Here is a 20,187-nt window from a genome sequence, read left to right on the forward strand (position 1 = left end):
GTGTGTGCTCTTTCCACCCCAGTTCTTTCCAAATCCTTGGCCTTGGTTAGGTAAATTTACAATTCTCCAAAATAGAAACCTTTAAAAAAACACTCAGAATTTCAGCTGTGTTAGTGAGCAATGGCTTCCTGAAGCATGCCCAGCTCTTCTTTAATTTGGTGGCACAGTTCCAGGCTGGGGACTGGATACAGGGCTGGATCATAATCTTTGTTTGTTACCAGAGCTGGAGATTCTATTCAAAAATAGCTATTTTTCTGCAGCTATTAGATTTCCAACACTGATTTTATACACATTTTCAACACCTACAAAGGATAAATTCAACAAAAAACCCACTTCTATTTCCTCAACATCTGTGTCAAGAAGGGCAGCATTCCCCATAACATAGGATTAGCTAGGAGAGATCTTTTGTAGGGCCTGGGCTACAAATCATTTGGTAACCAAATACATGGACATTTTGCCTAGTTCAAAATCATCTAATGTGGAATTCTATCCCCAGATCAGCTGAGATCCTATTGACTTCAACAACTGCACTACACTGTGATTATATGCAGTTAGTTGGAGTTCTGCTGCTGTTCACCATTTCTGAGTGGAGATTTTAAATCACTGCTGTGTCTTTGTTAGCATGCCCAGTAAATTGGAGAGATCTCCCCTGTTGACAGAACTGCACTTGAATTTTCTCTATGTCATCATGGAGGGGTGGGGAAAAAGCAAAGCTGAAATGAGAAATGATGACTTTAATAAATGGTCATTTGTCTTAAGTTCTCCAATAAATCTGAGCTACATCCTATCAAACTGAACTATTATCCAACTGGGTGAACAAACAGCCTTCAGGAAAGATAGAAACCCACATCACAGAGAGACAGAATACATGACAATGGAAGTGTCAAGTGAAATTCCAGAGCAGGTTACATCTGATTATTCAGAATCAGGACAAGAGATTCTCCCATCACATTATCCTCTGATCCATTCAAACCTGCTTCACTCAGCACTGTCTCAATAGTCAGTTACATTATTTACAACATGTTTAGTATCCTAGCATCCCCATAATGGAGGACAAAACAGCTACCTTGTAAGAAGCGGCTTTACCAATAGATGGAACCTGGGATTTAAACTCCCAACGATCATACTGTGTTCGGGATCCACTTGAATTCCCCTTCCAGGTCTTTGACACTTTCATATCCAGTCACAGTGACTCTGATATAGGATTAAAGAAGTCAAACCATCATGTCCAAGCACAGACAATGGAGAATGCTTCATCACAGGACACTTTGAGAAATGGATGGATAGAATGTGATGACGATAAACTCTGCCTAGCTCAGACAAAAGGTAACAGTTCTGCAGTGATGGGGAAGTAGGGAATCTCTGAGTCACCCCATATCCTTCCACTGTCACAGAGACTGAAATGACACTTTTTTTCCTGCCCCTGCTCCTCTTCATTTACATATAATTAGAAAAGTTTCCAATAGAACTGCTCTTCAGCACAACCCAGAGCAATGTGAGAACAATTGGCAATGATACAATCTGTATCATTTGTGATTCTAACAATAACTTTGCAATAGGAGGAATGGTATAAATGTGATGCTCCCTGGTTCCTGATAGGAAGGGCACACTCGAATTACTCATGAGAGAATGGAGCTGACAGAAAGGACAAATGGGCCCACCTCAAAACAGGGCAAACTGCAAAAGGCAAAAATGGACCACTCATCTGGACAAGCTGAGGGATAACAGTGTTGCAAATAGCTCAAGCAGCTTTAAAAGTTACTATGTTGGACTCAGGAAAAAATATTAAAGAAAAAAGTACTGATAGCCCTAGAGGTTTTTATGGTGTTGATCTCCCTTGCAGATTCTCTGATGGGTCACATGGGCTGAGGGCCAAGAGAAGCTTTTCCCACACTCACAGCATTCATAGGGCCACTCCCTGTGTGGATTCTCTGATGTTTAGAAAGTGCGGAGGTGTTAGTGAAGCATTTTCCACACTCATGGCATTCAAAGGGCCTCTCCCCTGTATGGATTCTCTGATGTTCAGAAAGGCCTGAGCTGCGGGTGAAGTCTTTTCCACACACACAGCATTTATAAGGCCTCTCCCCTGTGTGGATTCGCTGATGGGTAATAAAGTTTGAGCGGCGAGTGAAGGTTTTCCGACACTCAGAGCATTCATAGGGCCTCTCGCCTGTGTGGATTCTCTCGTGTTCAGAAAGGGCTGAGCTGCTAAGGAAGCATTTTCTACATTCACTGCATTCATATGGCCTCTCCCCTGTGTGGATTCTCTCATGTTTAGAAAGGGCTGAGCTGCTAAGGAAGCATTTTCCACACTCCTGGCATTTATAGGGCCTCTCCCCTGTGTGGATTGTCTGATGGGTAATAAGGTTTGAGCTGCGATTGAAGGTTTTCCCACACTCACTGCATTCATAGGGCCTCTCTCCTGTGTGGATTCTCTGATGTTCAGAAAGGGCTGAGCTCTTAGTGAAGTTTTTCCCACACTCACGGCATTCATAGGGCCTCTCCCCCGTGTGGATTCTCTGATGTTTAGAAATGCCTGAGGTGTTAGTGAAGCATTTTCCACATTCACGGCATTCAAAGGGCCTCTCCCCTGTGTGGATTCTCTGATGTTCAGAAAGGGCTGAGCTCTTAGTGAAGCGTTTTCCACATTCACGGCATTCATAGGGTCTCTCTCCTGTGTGGATTCTCTTATGTTCAGAAAGGCCTGAGCTCTTAGTGAAGCGTTTTCCACATTCATTGCACTCATAGGGCCTCTCCCCTGTGTGGATTCTCTGACGCTTTATATGGGTTGAGTAGTCACATAAGTTTTTCCCACACTCAGCGCATGTATTTTTTCTCTTTCCCCTGAAGATTTCCTGCTGTTTTGTGGTTTCCTTGAGGTCCATCTGAGTTCTCCAACAGGAAATACATTTAAACACTTTCTCCCCTGGCTGGTTTCCCTGCTCTTTTTCTGGTCTGTGCTGAATCTCACAGGAGTTTCTCTGCTCATGACTCCTGGACACATTCCTTTTCGATCTTTGCCATAATTCTCTGTCTTTATCCACTTGCTCAACATTTCCCTGCTGAGAATTTTGCTCCTCTTTCTCACACTCCATTGCATCACCTGCTGTGATAGAGACAGAAACCTCAGACAGGGATGGAAAGGGGAAGGCCAAACCAAAACAAGTGCTGGAGAGAGGTCAAATAAAAACCAGGAACTGAACTCCCTCAAACTCTTCCCTCAAATGTAGTGGTGGGATTTTGTTTGTATTTTATATAATTTGGAATGGAGGATAACAAAAAATTATGAAGTGTGCATTAAGTGTATTGGTGTATGATCTGAGCACATCCTGCCAGCCACCCTTTTTGAATAACAGAAAAAAATGGCCAAATGGGCCAATGGGTAGAGATACATCAGCCAGAATCTGTGTCTGGACTGATTTCAAGGCAGTAACAGATCTTTGAGGGTCATCAATTTGTTGCAGGTTTAGCACTTTAAAATAAGTAAAAGAATGCCATGGTGGTTTTCTTTTACATTGCAATTTGATGTTCCTGTTCAAAATGTTGTGTGTAAATTAATACTGTTTTGTGTGTGAATGAGGAATGTGTGTGTTAAGAGGAAAGTGTGAAGGTCATTGCTGAACCAGATGTACGAGGAAGGAACCGGAGACAGATGCAAGGGCACCAGGAGGCTGCAACACACCCTACTGAAATGTCAGAGGAGGGCAGACTGATGACGCTAAAGATAAGACAAGCACTTATCAGTGGGGACAATATAGCTGGGATCTAAACCAGCCTGGGAGAACTCCCTGAGGAACTAGATGAAGGAACAAAATAAAGGATGAAAAGGACAATTTAAGAAAACAAGCACTCATCAAACAATTGATTACAGCACAATGGTGCAAAACTGATTGGTTCCAATGAAGGAAAATCACTATATAAACACGGTGCCTTGCCATGAAACTTTGGGTTCATCCTGCCAAGACTTCCGCAGAGCATCGTGTCATGACCAACAGAACCCAGCTCCTCCTACCCATGATCAACCTAGCTGGCCACTAGGTTGATCTGGACTGTGGACTGGTAAATATAACATCGACTGGCGGGACAGTGTGTGTGATGTGTGATTGAATGCGTATGCTAATATTGACCTGGGAGCGGCTAGCCCTTTGGGATCAGAAGAAACTATTATTTAATGACACTGGTTGTAAAGAACCACTCATCTCTGAATCCAGTGTTTCTGGTAGTCACATAAGACCTGGAATGCCTGAGAAAACTACCTTTACCGTTTCTTGTTAGCCAGTGTGGTGAAACAGGAGTTTACTTTTGTGGCTGGTTTGGTTTATCTTATAAAAGGAGTTCTTGTGGCACCTTAGAGACTAACACATTTGTCTGAGCATAAGCTTTCATGGGCTACAGCCCACTTTATCACATGCATGCTTATGCTCAAATAAATGTGTTAGTCTCTTAGATGCCACAAGTACTCCTGTTCTTTTGCGGATACAGACTAACACGGCTGCTACTCTGAAACTTATAAAAGAATAACCACCAGTTTTGGGTTGTGTTTGCCCTATTTCTCAGCAGTTCGTCCTGAATTTGGCATTCTCAGTCGTGACCCACTAAGGCTCGGTGACAGGGTGCCAAGAAGGGGGCTGGGTCATGGATTTACAGGGAGTTAGGTGACCCAACTTTCATACAGCCTCCCTTGGGACCGCCCTCTTTAGGGTATGTCTACAGTGCATTAGAAAGTCAGCTGCGTTCCAGGCTGAGTCTCACAGTAGTGCATTAAAAATGGCTGTGGATACATTGCTTTGATGTTAGGGCTCCACTTGGAGTTCAGACCATCCATCCCACCCACCCCCCTCAACCCCTGGCTTTAGAACCCAAGGTACATGCCAAACAACAGCGCCTACACCGTTATTTGTAGTGAGTCAGCATGGACTCTGGCTGGGAGGCAGCTTTCAGATGCAGTGCAGACATACCCTTAATGAGTGACACACTCACTTTAGTATTTTCCAAGGCCAAACCCTGGTTCCCCTTAGAATTACAGAGTTAAAAGAGACCACAGAGATCATCTAGTCTAATCCCCTGCCAAGGTGCAGGATTTGCTGTGATTAAACCAGCCTCCTTTTGAAAACCTCCAGTGAGTAACCTTCCACCACCGCCCTAGGCCTCTGTTCCATTGTCCTACTGTTCTTCCAGTTAGGAAGTTGTTCCTGAGATTTAATCTAAATCTGCTGTGCTGTAGTTTGAACCCCCTGCTTCTTGTCCTGCCTCTGTGACGAGAGAAGAACTGTTCCCCATCCTTTGTTTGGCAGCCTGTAGCAGGGAAGACCAGTGGGGACCACAACCTGCCCATTGGGCTACAGAGCCAGGAAAGCCACCTCCACCCCTCCAGAAGATGAGGGCCGGGACAGGAAGCAGAAGTACAAGAGGGGGCCCTGCAGCTCAGTTGGGCTGGAGTTGCCGAGGCAGACAGACGCTTATCACCCGCTGCCAGAGTGGGACACTGAGGACCCACTAGGGCTGCCACTAGAGGACTGGCCAAAGCTCCCAGGGTCATCAGCCAGTCGAGGTGCCAATGAGCTGATGGGGCTGCCACAGACCACCGACCCAGGGAAATGGAGGCCAGAGGTACCAAACCCTGGGGAATTGTAGGAAGTAGCCCAGGGAAACTAGACCATCGTCTGTCTGAGTGTTGGCCTGACACCAAGTAAGGGTATTGTGGGTGGATCCCCCCGATCCAGTGGCGGATTACACTGCCACTGTTAGGAGCCAGGGCTGGAACCCAGTGGGGTTAGGTGAGCCAGGATCTTCCTGCCACTCCACCTTTGGCCAGGAGGCCTGTGTTAGTCGACCAGCAGCCAAGCAAGGACGCTAGATTGTTTGGTTCTTGCCCTGGGCAAAGCCTCTAATTGTTTGCTGCCCCACCCTGCCTGAGGGCCTGGCCTTGGAGACTTTGCAGCTCTGTCCTGAGACAGACCAGGAGGGACGGACACACACGCTCACACAGCCTTTTGAGTATTTGAAGATCGCTGTTATATCCCCCCCATTAACTCATTTCCAAACTAAACACATCCAGTTCCATCAGCCTTTGCTCACTGGTTTGCGTTCCACCCCTTTGACCATCTTTGTCACTTGCATCTGGATTCTTTCCAATTTCCCTACATCCTGTCTAGTCACTAGTGACCAAAACTGGACCCAGGACTCCCCCTGAGGCCTAACCAGTGCTGAGTAGAGCAGTACTATCACCACCTGTGATTTGCATTCTATGCTTCTCTTAATGCATTTGCTTCTTTTTGCATTACCATCACACTGTTGACTTCATGTTGAGGTTGTGATCCACCACAACTCCCAGATCCTTGTCAGCGGTGCTGCTGCCATGCCAGTTATCCCCCAGTCAGGATCTGTGCATTGGGTTTTTCTTCCCGAAGTGTAGCACCTTATACTTGTCTTTGTTGAATGTCATTGGTGTCTATAGCCCAGGTCATCAATTTATCACAATCCCTTTCAAGTTTTGCTCTATCTTCCAAAGCGTTGACAACCCCCCTCAGCTTAATGTTATTTGCAAATTTGATCAGTATGCTCTCTATTCCTACATCCAGGTCATTAATGAAGATGTTAAATAGCAGCAGACCCAAAACAGATCCCTGTGAAACCCCATTTGAGAAATCCCTCCAATCCGACATCATTCCAATAACAGTTATTCTTTGCTTGTGGTTGTGTAACCAATTATATATCCACTTAATGGGAGTCCTGTTGAGCCTGCATTTCTCCAGCTTACTCATGGGACTGTGTCAAAAGCCTTTTTGAAGTCCAGGTTTATTTTAGCCACCAAACCAGTTACCCTATCAAAGAAGGATATCAGGCTGGTTTGTCATGCTACGTTCTTAGTAAATCCATGCTGTCTGCTACCGATTACCCCTTCATCCTCTGGGTATTTGCAAATCGAATGTATTTTACATTGCTCTAGTAGCTTCTCTGGTACTGAGGTCAGGCTGACTAGGCTCCAGCTTCTCCTTTTTCCCCTTTGTAAAGATGGGCACTATGTTAACCCTTCTCCAGTCTTCTAGGACTTCTCCTGTCACCTGAGTTTGCAAATACTGCCAGAGGCTCTGAGATTTCATCAGCTAATTCTGGGCTGAACAGCAAGAAAGGAGGTGGGGGGCTGGTTTAGGGGATTAAGAGCTCTGTTATCAACATTTCAGCTGCTGAGTTTGAATTGATGGCTGGCCATTCACGAGGAGTCATCAGAGGGAGGTGGAGGTTTCAGTTTGGACAGAAGGAGACAGGTCTGGAGTAGAGAGGTAGATCTGTGATTCATCAGCATATGGACAGTAGCTGAATTTGTGTTTGAGGGTGAGATTTCCCAGAGATAAAGTGCAGAGGAAGTGACCAAGGACTGAGCCCCGTAGAACCCCCACAGAAAAGTGGAGTGGGGGTGAGGACGATCTTCCTAAGGACACGCTGAGGAAGTGGTTACAGAGGTAGGAGGAGAACCAGGAAGAAGACAAGATGTCAAGACAACGACCATGGTCAGTGGTATTAAAGGCGGCTGATGGGTCAAGAAGAATAAGGGTGGAGCTTTGCTTAGGGAGAGGTCATTTGAGACTATGACAAAAGCATTCTCAGTGGAGGGCCCCAAATATCTGCCTCTCTGAAACTTTCCCTTCCCGCTGTCACTAGATCCTTCCTGCTCCTTGGAGCAAACACTCCCCATCCCCTTCCCACTATCCTCAGTCTTTTCCACTTCCAAGTATCCCAGATCTCCTACCCAATCCCCCCCTGCTCCAACAGCATGACTGCTGGGACCTCCATCCCTTTTCTCCATTCCCAGGCTCCCACTCCCCTAAACCACCACACTTCCTGTTCCTAGGAGATTCTGTCTCTGATTCCTCACCTCCTCTTACTTCCATGGTACCCATCCCTCCCTGATTCCCTCTAGTCTTCCACATACCTATCCCTTTCCTCCCACTACACTCAGGTCTCCCTACCTTGTGGCACCCAACAAATACAAGCTCCCCCATCATTTTCTCCCCTCCCACGCTCCCTGCTCTCCTTTCCCCCTACTCCACAAGAACTCCTGAACAGGAACCTCACACTGCTCTCACAGTCATTGGTTGGTTGGGTCAAGAGGACATGCTGTGGCCACTGCCTCTGAGCTACACCCATTCATCTGAGTAGGAGCCATACCACTATTAACTTTCAGACTAGGTGTATTGTGCATTTTGTTTGCATTCTGAAGGAGTTCCTCAGACGTTTCCCCCTGATTCCAAAATTTCAGGGCTGAGAGCAATATTTTAAAGTGTTTTAAAATCCACTTGCAGACTCTGGCCTCTTCTGAGCTGCGAAGTTTTGTCAGCATAGCTCTGTTTCTTAGGGATGCAAAAAACCACATCCTTAATTGATATAATTATGCTGGGAAAATCTCTCATGCAGACACAGAGTGCTGAAAAATTCTATTAGAAAAATAAGGAAATTAAATGCCCATAACCTACATAAATATCAAGTACAGGTTGCCCAGTTTTGCTGCATGCCTTTCCACTAGGTGGGTGGTGGCTAAACTTAAACCTCTGAAAACCAGAAAAGGAAGAGTTAATATACACACAATCCCTAAAATGCAACCTTAACTCTGCCCCATCCCTGCAGCTGGCACTAGCCATTGGGAATGGCTCAGTAAGGCTGGCGCAAAGGTTAAACTAACAAAGGAAGTGGAGGTTTCTCCATTTCTTGAAGTCTTCAAGTCAGAGCGGATGCCTTTCTGGGGGAGAATTTAGTCCAACACAAGGTATTCAGCTCAGTACAGCAGTAACTGGATGAAATTCTATGACCTGTGCTATACAGGAGGTCAGACTAGATGACCTAATAGCCCTTTCTGGCCATAAAATCTATGATTCCAATATAGCTATGAAGGACTAGGAACGTGCCATTGTCTGTGTTGTGTTCAGAGATGTGAATCCCAGCAGTTCTCCACATGCCTCCAGCTGTGTGCACTGGGTCAGCTGTAGCTGTAACTGGATGGTGAAGGGAGGAGTTGGAGCAGCTTGGCTGAGCTGTGACTGTGATTTGAAGGGAGGTGCATGTGAACCCTGAAGGACCTAGTCTGCCCCATTTCAATGCACTCAGTGGGCTGTTGCTGAGACAGAGCAGAGCAGAAGTGAAATTGCGGGGCTGGCATGAATCTTAACTCTTCATTTCCCCTTCTAAGAACCAAGGGGACGGGAATCCTTACCCAGCGAGGTCACATTCTCATAGTTCTCCTGCATGACGTCTCTGCAGAGGGCTCTTTGACGGGGGTCCAGCCGAGCCCACTCTTCCCTCGTGAAATACACAGCCACCTCCTCGAAAGTCACCGGCCCCTGAAAGAGCAAGAGCCCCCCACTCACAACCTGCTGCCCCACTCACAGCCCCACTAGTCATGGGGGAGAGGAGCCAATCAAATGGAAGCTCTGGCAGGCTCACAGTCAGCAGAGTCCCACCCCCACCCTGCTCAGAGCAGCCAGGAGGCAAAACAGGAGGGGAGATAGAGATCCCCTCACCCCCCCAGCAGATGGAGGGGGAAGGGTCTTTCTCATCCATCACACAACTACAAGCCAGAGGCTGATGTGGGGGATGGGGCCCCCAGCAGGCTCCAGGGTCAGCTCCCCAATAGGAATCCCAACAGATTTCCCATTGCCGGCAGCTGGAAGGAAGGGGAGGGGTTATCTACTCTAGGCCCCACTGGTGGGTCACCTCCCACCCCTCCTTCCAATCTCCTAGCAGCCTCTGGCCAGCAGGTTCATGTTCTTGCACTGGGAATCTGATACGTTTTCCCCAGCACTGTCCAGGGTTCCCCCACCAGCCCTGTTCTACAAATAGGGTAATTTCCTCCCCCAAACCCCATGGGTCTGTTCCTGGAATCCAGGACTTGGGTTAAACAATTCCCAGCAAGTTTGTCACACGCCTTGTCCCCCTCCCTTTCTCCACCCTGGGTATTTCCTGCCCCCATCCCACCTCCACACTGAGCTCCCTCAAAGATCCCAGGCCCCCAGTATTTTTTGCCCCTCTCCCTCCAGCAGGAACCCACTAGCAACCCCACAATAATCCCTACCTGGACTGGCTCCACTACAGCCAGTTCCCTTCCCTGTCCCGTGGGAGGCTGGGACAATCTGGAGCCAAAGATGGGCGTTATTCTGCCGCCTGTCAGGGTGAGAAGAGTGACAGGGAAGCTTTCAGAAGGACCTTTAGTTCCTGTCACATCATGATCTTTCCCGGCCCTTTCCCTGCACAAGACGTTTCTGACTCACATGCTGAGAAAACATTCCATCACTTTATCACAGCCCAGACCCAACCCCTTCCACCAGCACTAGATCCACTGTGCTAGTTTTAAAATCCTGAGAGCAACTCCCCCAATGGTGAGGACCAGGAGGAGGCAGGGACAGGACAAAGTCTACCCAGTGTAGGTGCAGTAAATTAAATGAAGTTTGCTGGTGATAGCTGGAAGGCTTGGTCAATAGAGGCAAACAGTGGACCATGAAGTGGGGCTCACTTCCGTTTTATGTATTATGTTCCTCACCCTCATGCTTCAGGGTTTCAGCCACAACTGCAAGGGGTCAGGAAGGGACTTTCCCCCCTATGTATTTTTAGAGGGTTTTTTTCATCTCTTTCCTCTGAAGCTTCAGGAACGGCCAGAGAAGAAGACAGGATATTGGGCAGGGTGGATCTCTCTCTCTCTCTTTGTGCTCCCGTGCTCAGAGTCTAACTGATCATTATAGGTGGGATGGGGAAATTTTCCCCCTGGGTCAGGTTGTAGGTGACTTGGGGTTTTTTCCATCTTCCTCTGCAGCGTGGGGTGTGGGGAACTCACTAGGATCACCTAGAAATATCTCACTTATCCATTTCCCTGCCACTGCAGGGGTCTGGGGCACTAGGGCACCTCGGTCCCTCCTATTCTCTGCCTGGGGCATGTAACAGTCTAGTCTCCTGTGGGCTGCAAGACTTTGGTCTCACTCCAACTGTTGGGTTTAGTGGGCGGGTGTTGGGGGGTGTTGGCAGCCAGTGCTAGAGAGGAGGTCAGACCAGATGATCCAGTGGTCCCTTCTGGTCTTAGACTTTATGACTGGATGTGTGCAGGTTTGGGAGCTTGTGACCTTCCCACCCCCCACTTATTTCTCCTTCATTTTCTGTCTTCTCTTTCCCTCCTTCCCCTCCCTCTGCCCAGGAGACTTAGTGACCAACGATCTCTGGGTTCCTTTGCTCCCCTGCCATTGCTGACAGCACTCAGTGCCGGTTTGCATCAAAACTTTCTGCTTCGTCCCCATTTCTACTAACCACTGCAGGGGTTTCAGTCTCGCTGGCTGGGATACAGGTAATGAAAGGGTTACAGTGCACAGCTGCAAACTGCCTCATTTCACAGCTGAGATAAGTAAGCAAGTACCGCTTATTGGAAGCTAAATCTTTTCTGACCCCTGAACATTTACTATAAAAGTGTGTCCATGCTGAGTCTATATATAACTTGTATATTTCAAGAGGGTGACAAAGAACACTGACCACAAAGAACAGGAGAGTGAGATTTTCTTTGCTTTAGATCATAATGAAACACTCAGCATCTCACAGCCTCCTGACTGCTGTTCCTGAGCCCCCGGGGGTCACAAACAACCAGCTGAGAAACACCAGCCTAGATCATTCTTTTGTATCAGCATTGATTACGCAGGGGAAGAGTGGTACATGGTACCCGGACAAAGCGTGAATAAGCCCAGTGCAATGGCATATATGGACCAACCCTGGGAACTGTTAATTCCAGTAACACCCACGTTTTGAACTCTCTGCCTTATTTCACTGTAAAAAGACGACGAAAATTCAAAAGATCTTACAATACCCTATAGCAACAAGTTGATGAAAAGTAGGTTAAATTCTTTTCAGCCGTGAAGGCCATGCACAGATGCAAGACGACCAACGACAGAAAATTCAATTAGTCCAAACAAAAGGGGCTAATAATGTTGTTCAGGGCCAGTACTAAGCTCTATTCTTGGTAAACAAGAAAACGTGGCAACAAAGTTACTGAGACCAAATTTGGCCTTAGGGACATGGATTTAATTAGTAAACAAAATAATAAAAAATTAACTATGCCACCTACTTTTATTCCTTTTGGGACTTTTAAAAACAGATGGGGGGGGGAAATCATCTCCCACCTCACCCCTGATATGGCAACACTGCTACTAAAATGATACATTTCCTTTCCGAGAGGCTTTGTTTTCATTATATTTTAATTTGTGTTCCCTCCTCTTTCTCCTCATGATGCACGTTCATTAATTTGCACTTCATTTTGACCATAGTTCTATCCTGTTTCTCAGAAAGGCTCTAAGGGCTTGTCAGTTAAAATATGTTCCAAAGGGACTCATTGCTCCCGTGATTAGTGACTTCCTTAAACTCTCTGGGCTTGTAAGTTAAACTAGTTTTCTAAAAAGACCTCTCTTTTTAAGAGCAGGATCAGTAATGAAACTTACCCTCTTTCCCACAAGCCACTGCCTCTGTGCCTTTACTGTCTGGTACAACACCTTCAAATAATTCTGCTGAGGATGTTTCCCAGAAATTAATCATCATCGGGATGGCTAGGAATGTATTGGGAGAAAAGAAAATGAAGATTCTATCTTAAATGAATAAAATCATTCCAAGAAATATAAATTAATATAAGGCATAATGTAAGCATAAGAAAAAAGTTTAGAGCAAAAAGTGAATTAAAAGAACCAAACAAAGTTGCATTCTTAAAGTAGTGCAGGTTATACAAATTATATATTTAAAATGAATTGCTGTTTTAATCAAAATAGATGCTAATAGCTGTTTTATTTATTTAAAGTGTAAAAATCAGCTACAACCTGTGTCACAAGAGGTAAATAGTGCACTAAAATAATTATAAGTTAAAAATGTGAATACATTACCAATTTAGAGTCACAACAAAAAAGTCTGTATTTTTTTTTAAAAACTCTAACTATACTAACAAACTTTCAAATAAATATGTTTAAAAAAACCTCAGCCTTTGTATTTTTTTTTTTTAAAGTATCAAGCAGCCACTCAAACACAGGAAAAGTTGTCAAAGACCTTAGTGGTCTTTAAAAAAAAGCTTTAAAATCAAACTGAAAAAAGCTTTAAAATGACATCTGGCTTTAAGACTAAGCTTGATAAGTTTATGGAAGAGATGGTATGATGGGATAGCTTAATTTTGGCAATTGAGCTTTGATTATCAGCAGATAAGTATGCCCAGTGGTCTGTGATGGGATGTAGGATAGGATGGGATCTGAGTTACTGCAGAGAATTCTTTCTTGAGTGCTGGCTGGTGAGTCTTGCCCACATGCTCAGGGTTTAGCTGATGGCCATATTTGGGGTCGGGAAGGAAATTTTCCTCCAAGGCAGATTGGCAGAGGCCCTGGAGGTTTTTCGCCTTCCTCTGCAGCGTGGGGCATGGGTCACATGCTCGTGGATTCTCTGCAGCTTGAGGTCTTTAAACCACAATTTGAGGACTTCAATAACTCAGGCATAGGTTAGGGGTTTGTTATAGAAGTGGATGGGTAGGGTTCTGTGGCCTGCTTTGTGCAGGAGGTCAGACTAGATGATCATATTGGTCCCTTCTGACCCTAAAGTCTATGAGACTATGTAAACTTAATTAAAAACACAATTAATATTACTGCAATTAAAACTGCAAAATAAAATTCTTAAAGTTAGTGCAGTCAGTTAAAAATGCAATAATTAAAGAAAGCAAAGGCAAAAAAAATGAGTACTAAAAAAAACTGCAAAACACTTTAAATGCTTATGTGACATTGTTGAGCTAAAATATTTAAGAGACAAGTCAGTTGAAAATATAGTGGTGCAAGAAGAAAGTAACATCCCTTCCCATTGTTACACAGCTTCCAGGTGCTGGAGGCTGCGATCCTCTGTCGTTACCATGGTTATTGGTCTGAAATCTCCCCATGGCCAGTCAGAGACAGACACGTACCTGTGTCGCTCCCCAGCCCCCGTCGCAGCGTCTCTAAGGGAAGGAGAAGATGGGAAAGGTGAGAATTCAGGCCCTCGCATTCATGGAGAAATCCCCACTGCTTATTAATGGAAATGCTGTTAAGTACAAGATGGTGACAGAGATCGGAGGTCGATAACGCAGCCGCTGCAGACAGAGCCAGCCCCACAGGGCTGCTTCATGGGGAAGGGTGACTCGCTGAGCTGGGCTGTGAGATGGAGCCGAGGATCAGTGACATCACTGGAGTCCCCGACTCCTCCCCAGGGCCGGGGTCGCTCTAACCAGAGGAGACACCACCCGCAGACTCCAATTCACCTTTGAATCCCAGAAGCACCTCCTGCAGCATGGCACTTTTCAGAGAGAAATGGCAGAGTCTCTTCTCCAGCTCCACAAACGATGGCTCTGGCTTCTGAAACGTCCTGTCCTCCCTGCTGGGGAAAGGAGGGGTAAGAAATAGGCCTGAGCCCCAGACCCTGAGCCCAGCAACCCCCAAACTCCAGGAAACCTGGATCTGAGCTTTATAGCCTGAGATGGTCGTTGTCGTGGTGAGTCATCTCAGCCCTGTGCTCCCCAGAGAGACAGGAAGTGTGGAGACACTAGAGCAAGGAACGGAGACATTGTTCAGGAGCTTTCTCAGGGACGCTCTAGTTCTGTGGGGGGCAGAGCCAACCCCTACGCTAGTTTACTGCAGGAACAAGGGGGAGGAGACAACAGACCAAAGAGTGGGCAGATCCTACATGCTGACAGTGGCCACAGACAGAGCCCAGCGCTCCAGCAGGGAATGAACCTGGGCCCTTAAACACCAAAACCCTCAAGTCCTTTAGCTGAAGCAGTAACCCTGGGGCATCCAGCTCATTTCACAGAGAGGGCCACACTGCCCTGTCCGTTATGGTCAGTGGCCCAGGGCATCAGGTTAGGACTCTGTGCCCTGCTCCATTCACAGCAGAACACTCATTGCTCTCCATGGGACACCCACATATAAAGAACTAGGAGAGAATCTGCCCTTCGTATCAGAAATAAAATTTTAGTTCTTAGTATTTTGCCAAGTCTTTGTCTGTCACATTCAGTGTCACTCAGGAGGAAAACAGCCCCTTCCCAGACACCCTGTAGGGCTCTGCTGGTTCTTCCCTGTGTTTCCCTTCCTTTCCTACCCTCTTTTCTCCATTTCTCTCCTGCTTCCTTTTCATTGTATCTCTCCTCTGTTCTTCCCTCCCTACAGCAACCCCCTATTCCCACCCTGCAAAGGTTTCACTCCCGCCCTTTCCCTGATCCACCTGTTCAGGTGATCACCACTGAACGTTCAATGTTGACATCAAAGTGTTGCTTTTCAGTTGACGCCCCGATGACATTAACAGGGGACAGGAGAGTTCACGCTCTCAGAGCTACGGCTTCAGGCTGCTGGCAGCCCCAGCAAGGCAACACTGTCTCCGTTTACACTGGGGAGGTGCTGAGGGCCAGCAACTCACTTTAACAAACGTGAAAGCTGAGATTCTGTGCCCTCAGAATACATGACGCAGCCACATCAGTCCAGGAGACAGGCCTGGTCTGTGTCTAGCAGCCTTGCTGTGACCTCATGAGCGATTGGACAGCCACTAGGGGAGACAGAATCACACGCTCCAAGGGCAGGGGGCAGTTTCCTATTCAGTGCAGTTATCAGACCTAACGGCCCATTGGGGGAGCGAAATGGAGCCCAGGACTTACCTGCCGCCAGTGCTCCCAGCACCCTAAAGAAGGAGAGAAAGAGGAGGCTGTCAGTGGGGGTATTCCTGGGTGGGGAGGCCTCCTGCTCTGCAGGGGTCACCATTGAGGCCTCGGGCAGTAGGTGAATTTCAAGTTTACATTCCCTGAGCAGCTGCCACCCCTACCAGGGACTTTCCCCGACACAGCCCAGCAATCCCTGTGGGCAGGTCGCCACTGCGGGAGTCTTCTCCCCAGGCACTTTACAGGCAGAAGATATTTCTCTGCCTTGAGAATCAAATTCTCCCCAGTGTTGAGAGATCCAGAAGACCCCTGGTCCCACTAAACCCATTAACCTGCAGTGCGAGGAGCCTTGGGCCTGGCTTGGGACCTCAGCAGGGTAGGGGAGGGGATTTCACCCTCCAAGTGCAAATGCAGAGAGACATTTCCAGGAGAGAAGGTCTTGGGGCTGCAGCATCCAGGACTCCCAGGACCCATCCATGGTGCCACTGCCAGACTCACTGTGTGACCTTGGGCAGGGCTCTGCCCTTCCCTCTGCCTCACTTTCCCCATTTGTCCCATAGGGATAATGCCCTGGACCCCACTCTGTAAAGTGCTTTGGGGTCTAGGGCTCAGAAGCACCCATAGAAACGCTGCATATGGTCATTGCAATGACAGCCTGACCTGCAGGGGTTGGCTCAGCAGCTGCTGCCCCTTCTCTCCTCCCCTCTCGCTGAGCAGGGAAATCTCCCAGGACAGGTTGCAGACGCCTTCATCCCTTCTCTGGACAATGGCTCTCTCTAGCTCTTCCAGCCGGGACAGCAGCTGCTGCTCCTGCTCCTCCAGAAATCCTCGCAGCTCCTGCCACTCCCAGACAATCTTCTGCCTCTCGGCTGCCGTCTGTTTCTGCAACCACAGGGACAGGGCGGTTCAGTAACAGGGGAACATAGAAAAGAAGAATGGCCAGACTGGGTCAGACCAAAGGTCCATCTAGCCCAGTACCCTGTCTTCTGACAGTGCCAATGCCAGGTGCCCCAGAGGCAATGAACAGAACGGGGAATCATCAAGTGATCCATCCCCTGCCGCCCATTCCCAGCTTCTGGCAAACAGAGGCTACAGGCACCATCCCTGCCCGTCCAGGCTAATAGCCACTAATAGACCTATCCTCCATGCACTTCTCTAGTTCTTTTTAGAACCCTGTTAGTATCTTGGCCTTCACAACATCCTCTGGCAAGGAGTTCCACAGGTTGACTGTGTGTTGTGTGAAGAAATACTTCCTTTTGTTTGTTTTAAACCTGCTGCCTATTTATTTCACTGGGTGACCCCTAGTTCTTGTGTTATGAGGTGGAAACAACACTTCCTTATTTACTTTCGCCACACAAGTCATGATTTTATAGACCTCTACCATATCCCCACCCCCACACTTAGTCGTCTCTCTTCCAAGCTGAACAGTCTCAGGCTTTGTCTACACTGGCACATCTCTTCTGCTGACAAACGGCAGCTACACTGCGCACCTGTTAGCAGCACGGCTGTAGCAGCACAGACGTGTCTCTAAAAGCTGCGGCATGTAGCCATAGCCTCAGTCTTATTAATCTCTCCTCATACGGAAGCTGTTCTGGACCCTTCAGCATTTTGTTGGCCTTCTCTGTGCCTTTTCCAATTCCAATGTATTTTTTTGAGATGAGGTGACCAGATCTCCAAACAGTATTCAAGATGTGGAGGTACCATGGATTTATATAGAGGCAATAGGATATTTTCTGTTTTACTGTCTATCCCTTTCCTAATGATTCCCCACATTCTGTTTGCTTTTTTAACTGCCGCTGCACGTTGAGTGGATGTTTCCAGAGAACTATCCACAGTGACTCCAAAATCTCTTTCTTGAGTGGTAACAGCTAATTTAGACCCCATCATTTTGTGTGTATTTGATATTATCTTTTCCAATGTGCATTACTTTGCGTTTATCGACACTGAAATTCATCTGCTCAGTAACTGGGAAAAACCATAAATGCGCCTCGGGGCAGGTGGCAGAGTTATTTACCAGAACACAAGATCTCTTGCAGTGAGTGATGGGAAGTTCATTTATCCCAGGAAGGGAGGAGGGATCAGGGACGGGGTGAGCTGTACATCACCAACAGGAGGGACACTTCTCCCCAAAACCTCATCAACGTGCACTGAGCCAAATCCTCCATCTTTGCAGCCCACATTTCATCTCCTTCTTCCTCATCCCCCCCAGGAGCTAGAAAGGATCCCTGGGCACCTACCAGCAGCTCCTCACTTTGCCAATCCTCCTCGGCTTTAGCTGCTTCTCGCTCTTTTCCCAGAGGGGCCAGATGCCTTTGTGGTACCTCCTGGAAGAAGCAGGGGAAGGAGGGTTAGAAACTGCTGCAAACTTCCCAGCTGCCAGATTTCAGGGCCCCTCCTGCCCTGCAGACGCCTGTGCAGGGTCCCTGGGACTCAGGACTGAGAGGAGATGGTGAAACAGGGAGCAGCTTTTCCAGAGGAAATGCAGGGCCCCAGGCTGCAGTGACAGGGCTGCAGCCCAAACCCCAGCTCTTCGGGGCCTCACCCACATCCCAAGCAAGAAACTTCAGACAGTCCCCCACTTTCCCCAGCTCCAGCCCCTAAAGCTCCTGCAGGACCAGATCTGAACATGGAGCCCCCCCCAAACATCCCCCAATCCTCAGCCCTGACCCCTGCAGCGCACCCCAAACTCCCAGCAGCCCCACAGTCCCCCCCAGCCCTGACCCCCCCCAGCACATCCCAAACTCCCAGCTCCCCCACAGTCCCCCCTAGCCCTGACCCCCCCTCACTACACCCCAAAATCCCAGTTCCCCCAAAGTCCCCTCCCAGCCGGGCTCTGACACCCCAGATCCCCCCCGCCCCCCGGCTTCCCTTCCCCTCGCTCCTGGGCCCAGCCTGGACTCCGAGCTCTGTAGCCGAGCCGAGCCGCGCTCCGGGCCCCTCCTGCAGCTCCCGGCCCAGCTGCTCCCGGGCTCCGTCGCCCCGGCTCCGCCCGGGCCACTCGCCCCCCGCAGCCCCGGACAGCCCCGCTCCGGCCGCGGGGAGCTCGGGGACGCCCCCCCCGCGGGGAGCTCGGGGATTCCCCCCCAGGCAGGGGACGAACCAGGCAGCCGGGCCCGGCTCGGCCCCTCCCGGCAGGAGCGTGTCCGCCCCACGCGTGTCCCCACCCCCCGGGCCCTGCCCGCCCGGCGCTGCCCCCGGCCCCACCGCGCTGCCCCGCGGGCTGCAGGGCTGGAGCAGCCTCCGCGCTGCGCTCTCGGCCCCGTCCATGGTGTACAGATCCTGCTCCCCAGTCCCCACTTTGGCTACACTGAGCATGCGTACCCGAACTGAGCATGCCCAGTAACGTTTGCTGTCGCCGCTGCCCTCTCTCTGCCCTCACTTCTATTTATGATTTGCTACCTCCTCTTGGAGGGGGGGGGTAAAAGGATCAAGGGGGGCAAATCGCAGCGGGGGGGATGCCAGGGTCTGGGGGGGGGCAGAAATTTGTTGGCCAGGGGGGATCAAACTGCTGTAGGTAGCGGCAGGACAGGGGCTGAAGGGGGAAAATCGGGGCTGGGGGGTGGTAGCCGGGGTTAAGCCCAGGGGGGGAGACACTGCCAGACCCTGTGCGGGGACAAAACCCCCCGTTTAGGGAGGGGAAGAGGGGGGAACAGAGACTCCTGGGGATGAGCCATCTCCTGTGCTGGCAAATCTGGGGGTGTTGAGGTTGTGGGGGGGCAGAGGCTGTTTTCCTTCTGCTCCCAGGACGCTGCATGTCAGCCCCGGAGCAGGGGGCGGGTTCCTGGGGCTGGGTCTTAAAGGCACAGACCTCCCAATTCCTATACTGTCAAAGCTTAGACAGCAGCTCCTCTCTGTCTCACACAAGTGTTGCGGGGCTGTCAGGGCCGGTGCAACCATTTAGGCGAACTAGGTGGTTGGCTAGGGCGCCAAGATTTGAGGGCGCCAAAAAGCGGCGCCATCAAAAAAATTTTTAAATGGTTGCAGCCACTGCTGCTGGAGAGGCAGTCTGAGCTGCCCATGGCAGCAGCTGCCTGCAGCGGGCAGCCCACAGTGCCCCCCGGGATCAGTGCACCGCCGCAGCAGCCCGGGGCGCCCCCAGGGTCAGGGCGGCAGCCCGGCAGCCCAGGGCGCCCCAGGGGTCAGGACGCAGCCGCGGCAGCCCGGCAGCCCAGGGCGCCCCCGGGATTAGCGCGCCGCCGCCCCGGCTGCCCGGGGCGCCCCCGGGGTCAGGATGCAGCCGTGACAGCCCGGCAGCCCGGGGCGCCCCTGGGATCAGCGCACCGCGGTGGCAGCCCAAGGCACCCCCTGGGTCAGCACGCCGCCGCGCGGCAGCCCAGCAGCCCGGGGCACCTCCGGGATCAGGACGCAGCCGAGGCAGCCCAGGGCGCCCCCAGGGTCAGGGTGGCAACCCGGCTGCCCAAGGCACCCCCCGCATCAGGGAGCCGCTGCGGCAACCCGGCAGCCCAGGGCCCCCCCCAGGGTCAGGACGCAGCCGCGGCAGCCCAGGGCACCCCCGGGGTCAG

At 49.6% G+C, this 20,187-nt stretch overlaps 2 protein-coding genes across 2 annotated transcripts in view; one reads left to right on the plus strand and one right to left on the minus strand.

Moving 5' to 3' along the window:
• Positions 1 to 20,187, plus strand: part of LOC115637192 (zinc finger protein 436-like) — a 346,365-nt gene that overhangs the window by 87,724 nt on the left and 238,454 nt on the right. The window lies entirely within an intron of this gene.
• On the minus strand, positions 1,180 to 18,961 carry LOC115637186 (zinc finger protein 436-like). Its single transcript, XM_030538190.1, is given in 11 exon segments — positions 1,180 to 1,913; positions 1,916 to 3,106; positions 9,209 to 9,335; positions 10,067 to 10,155; positions 12,462 to 12,566; positions 13,946 to 13,978; positions 14,279 to 14,394; positions 15,665 to 15,687; positions 16,325 to 16,546; positions 17,902 to 17,988; positions 18,869 to 18,961. Coding segments are annotated over 11 exon segments (2,160 nt in total). The 5' UTR covers positions 18,932 to 18,961; the 3' UTR covers positions 1,180 to 1,809.

This window comes from Gopherus evgoodei, chromosome 19, assembly GCF_007399415.2.
Source record: "Gopherus evgoodei ecotype Sinaloan lineage chromosome 19, rGopEvg1_v1.p, whole genome shotgun sequence".
Classification (NCBI taxonomy): Eukaryota; Metazoa; Chordata; order Testudines; family Testudinidae; genus Gopherus; species Gopherus evgoodei.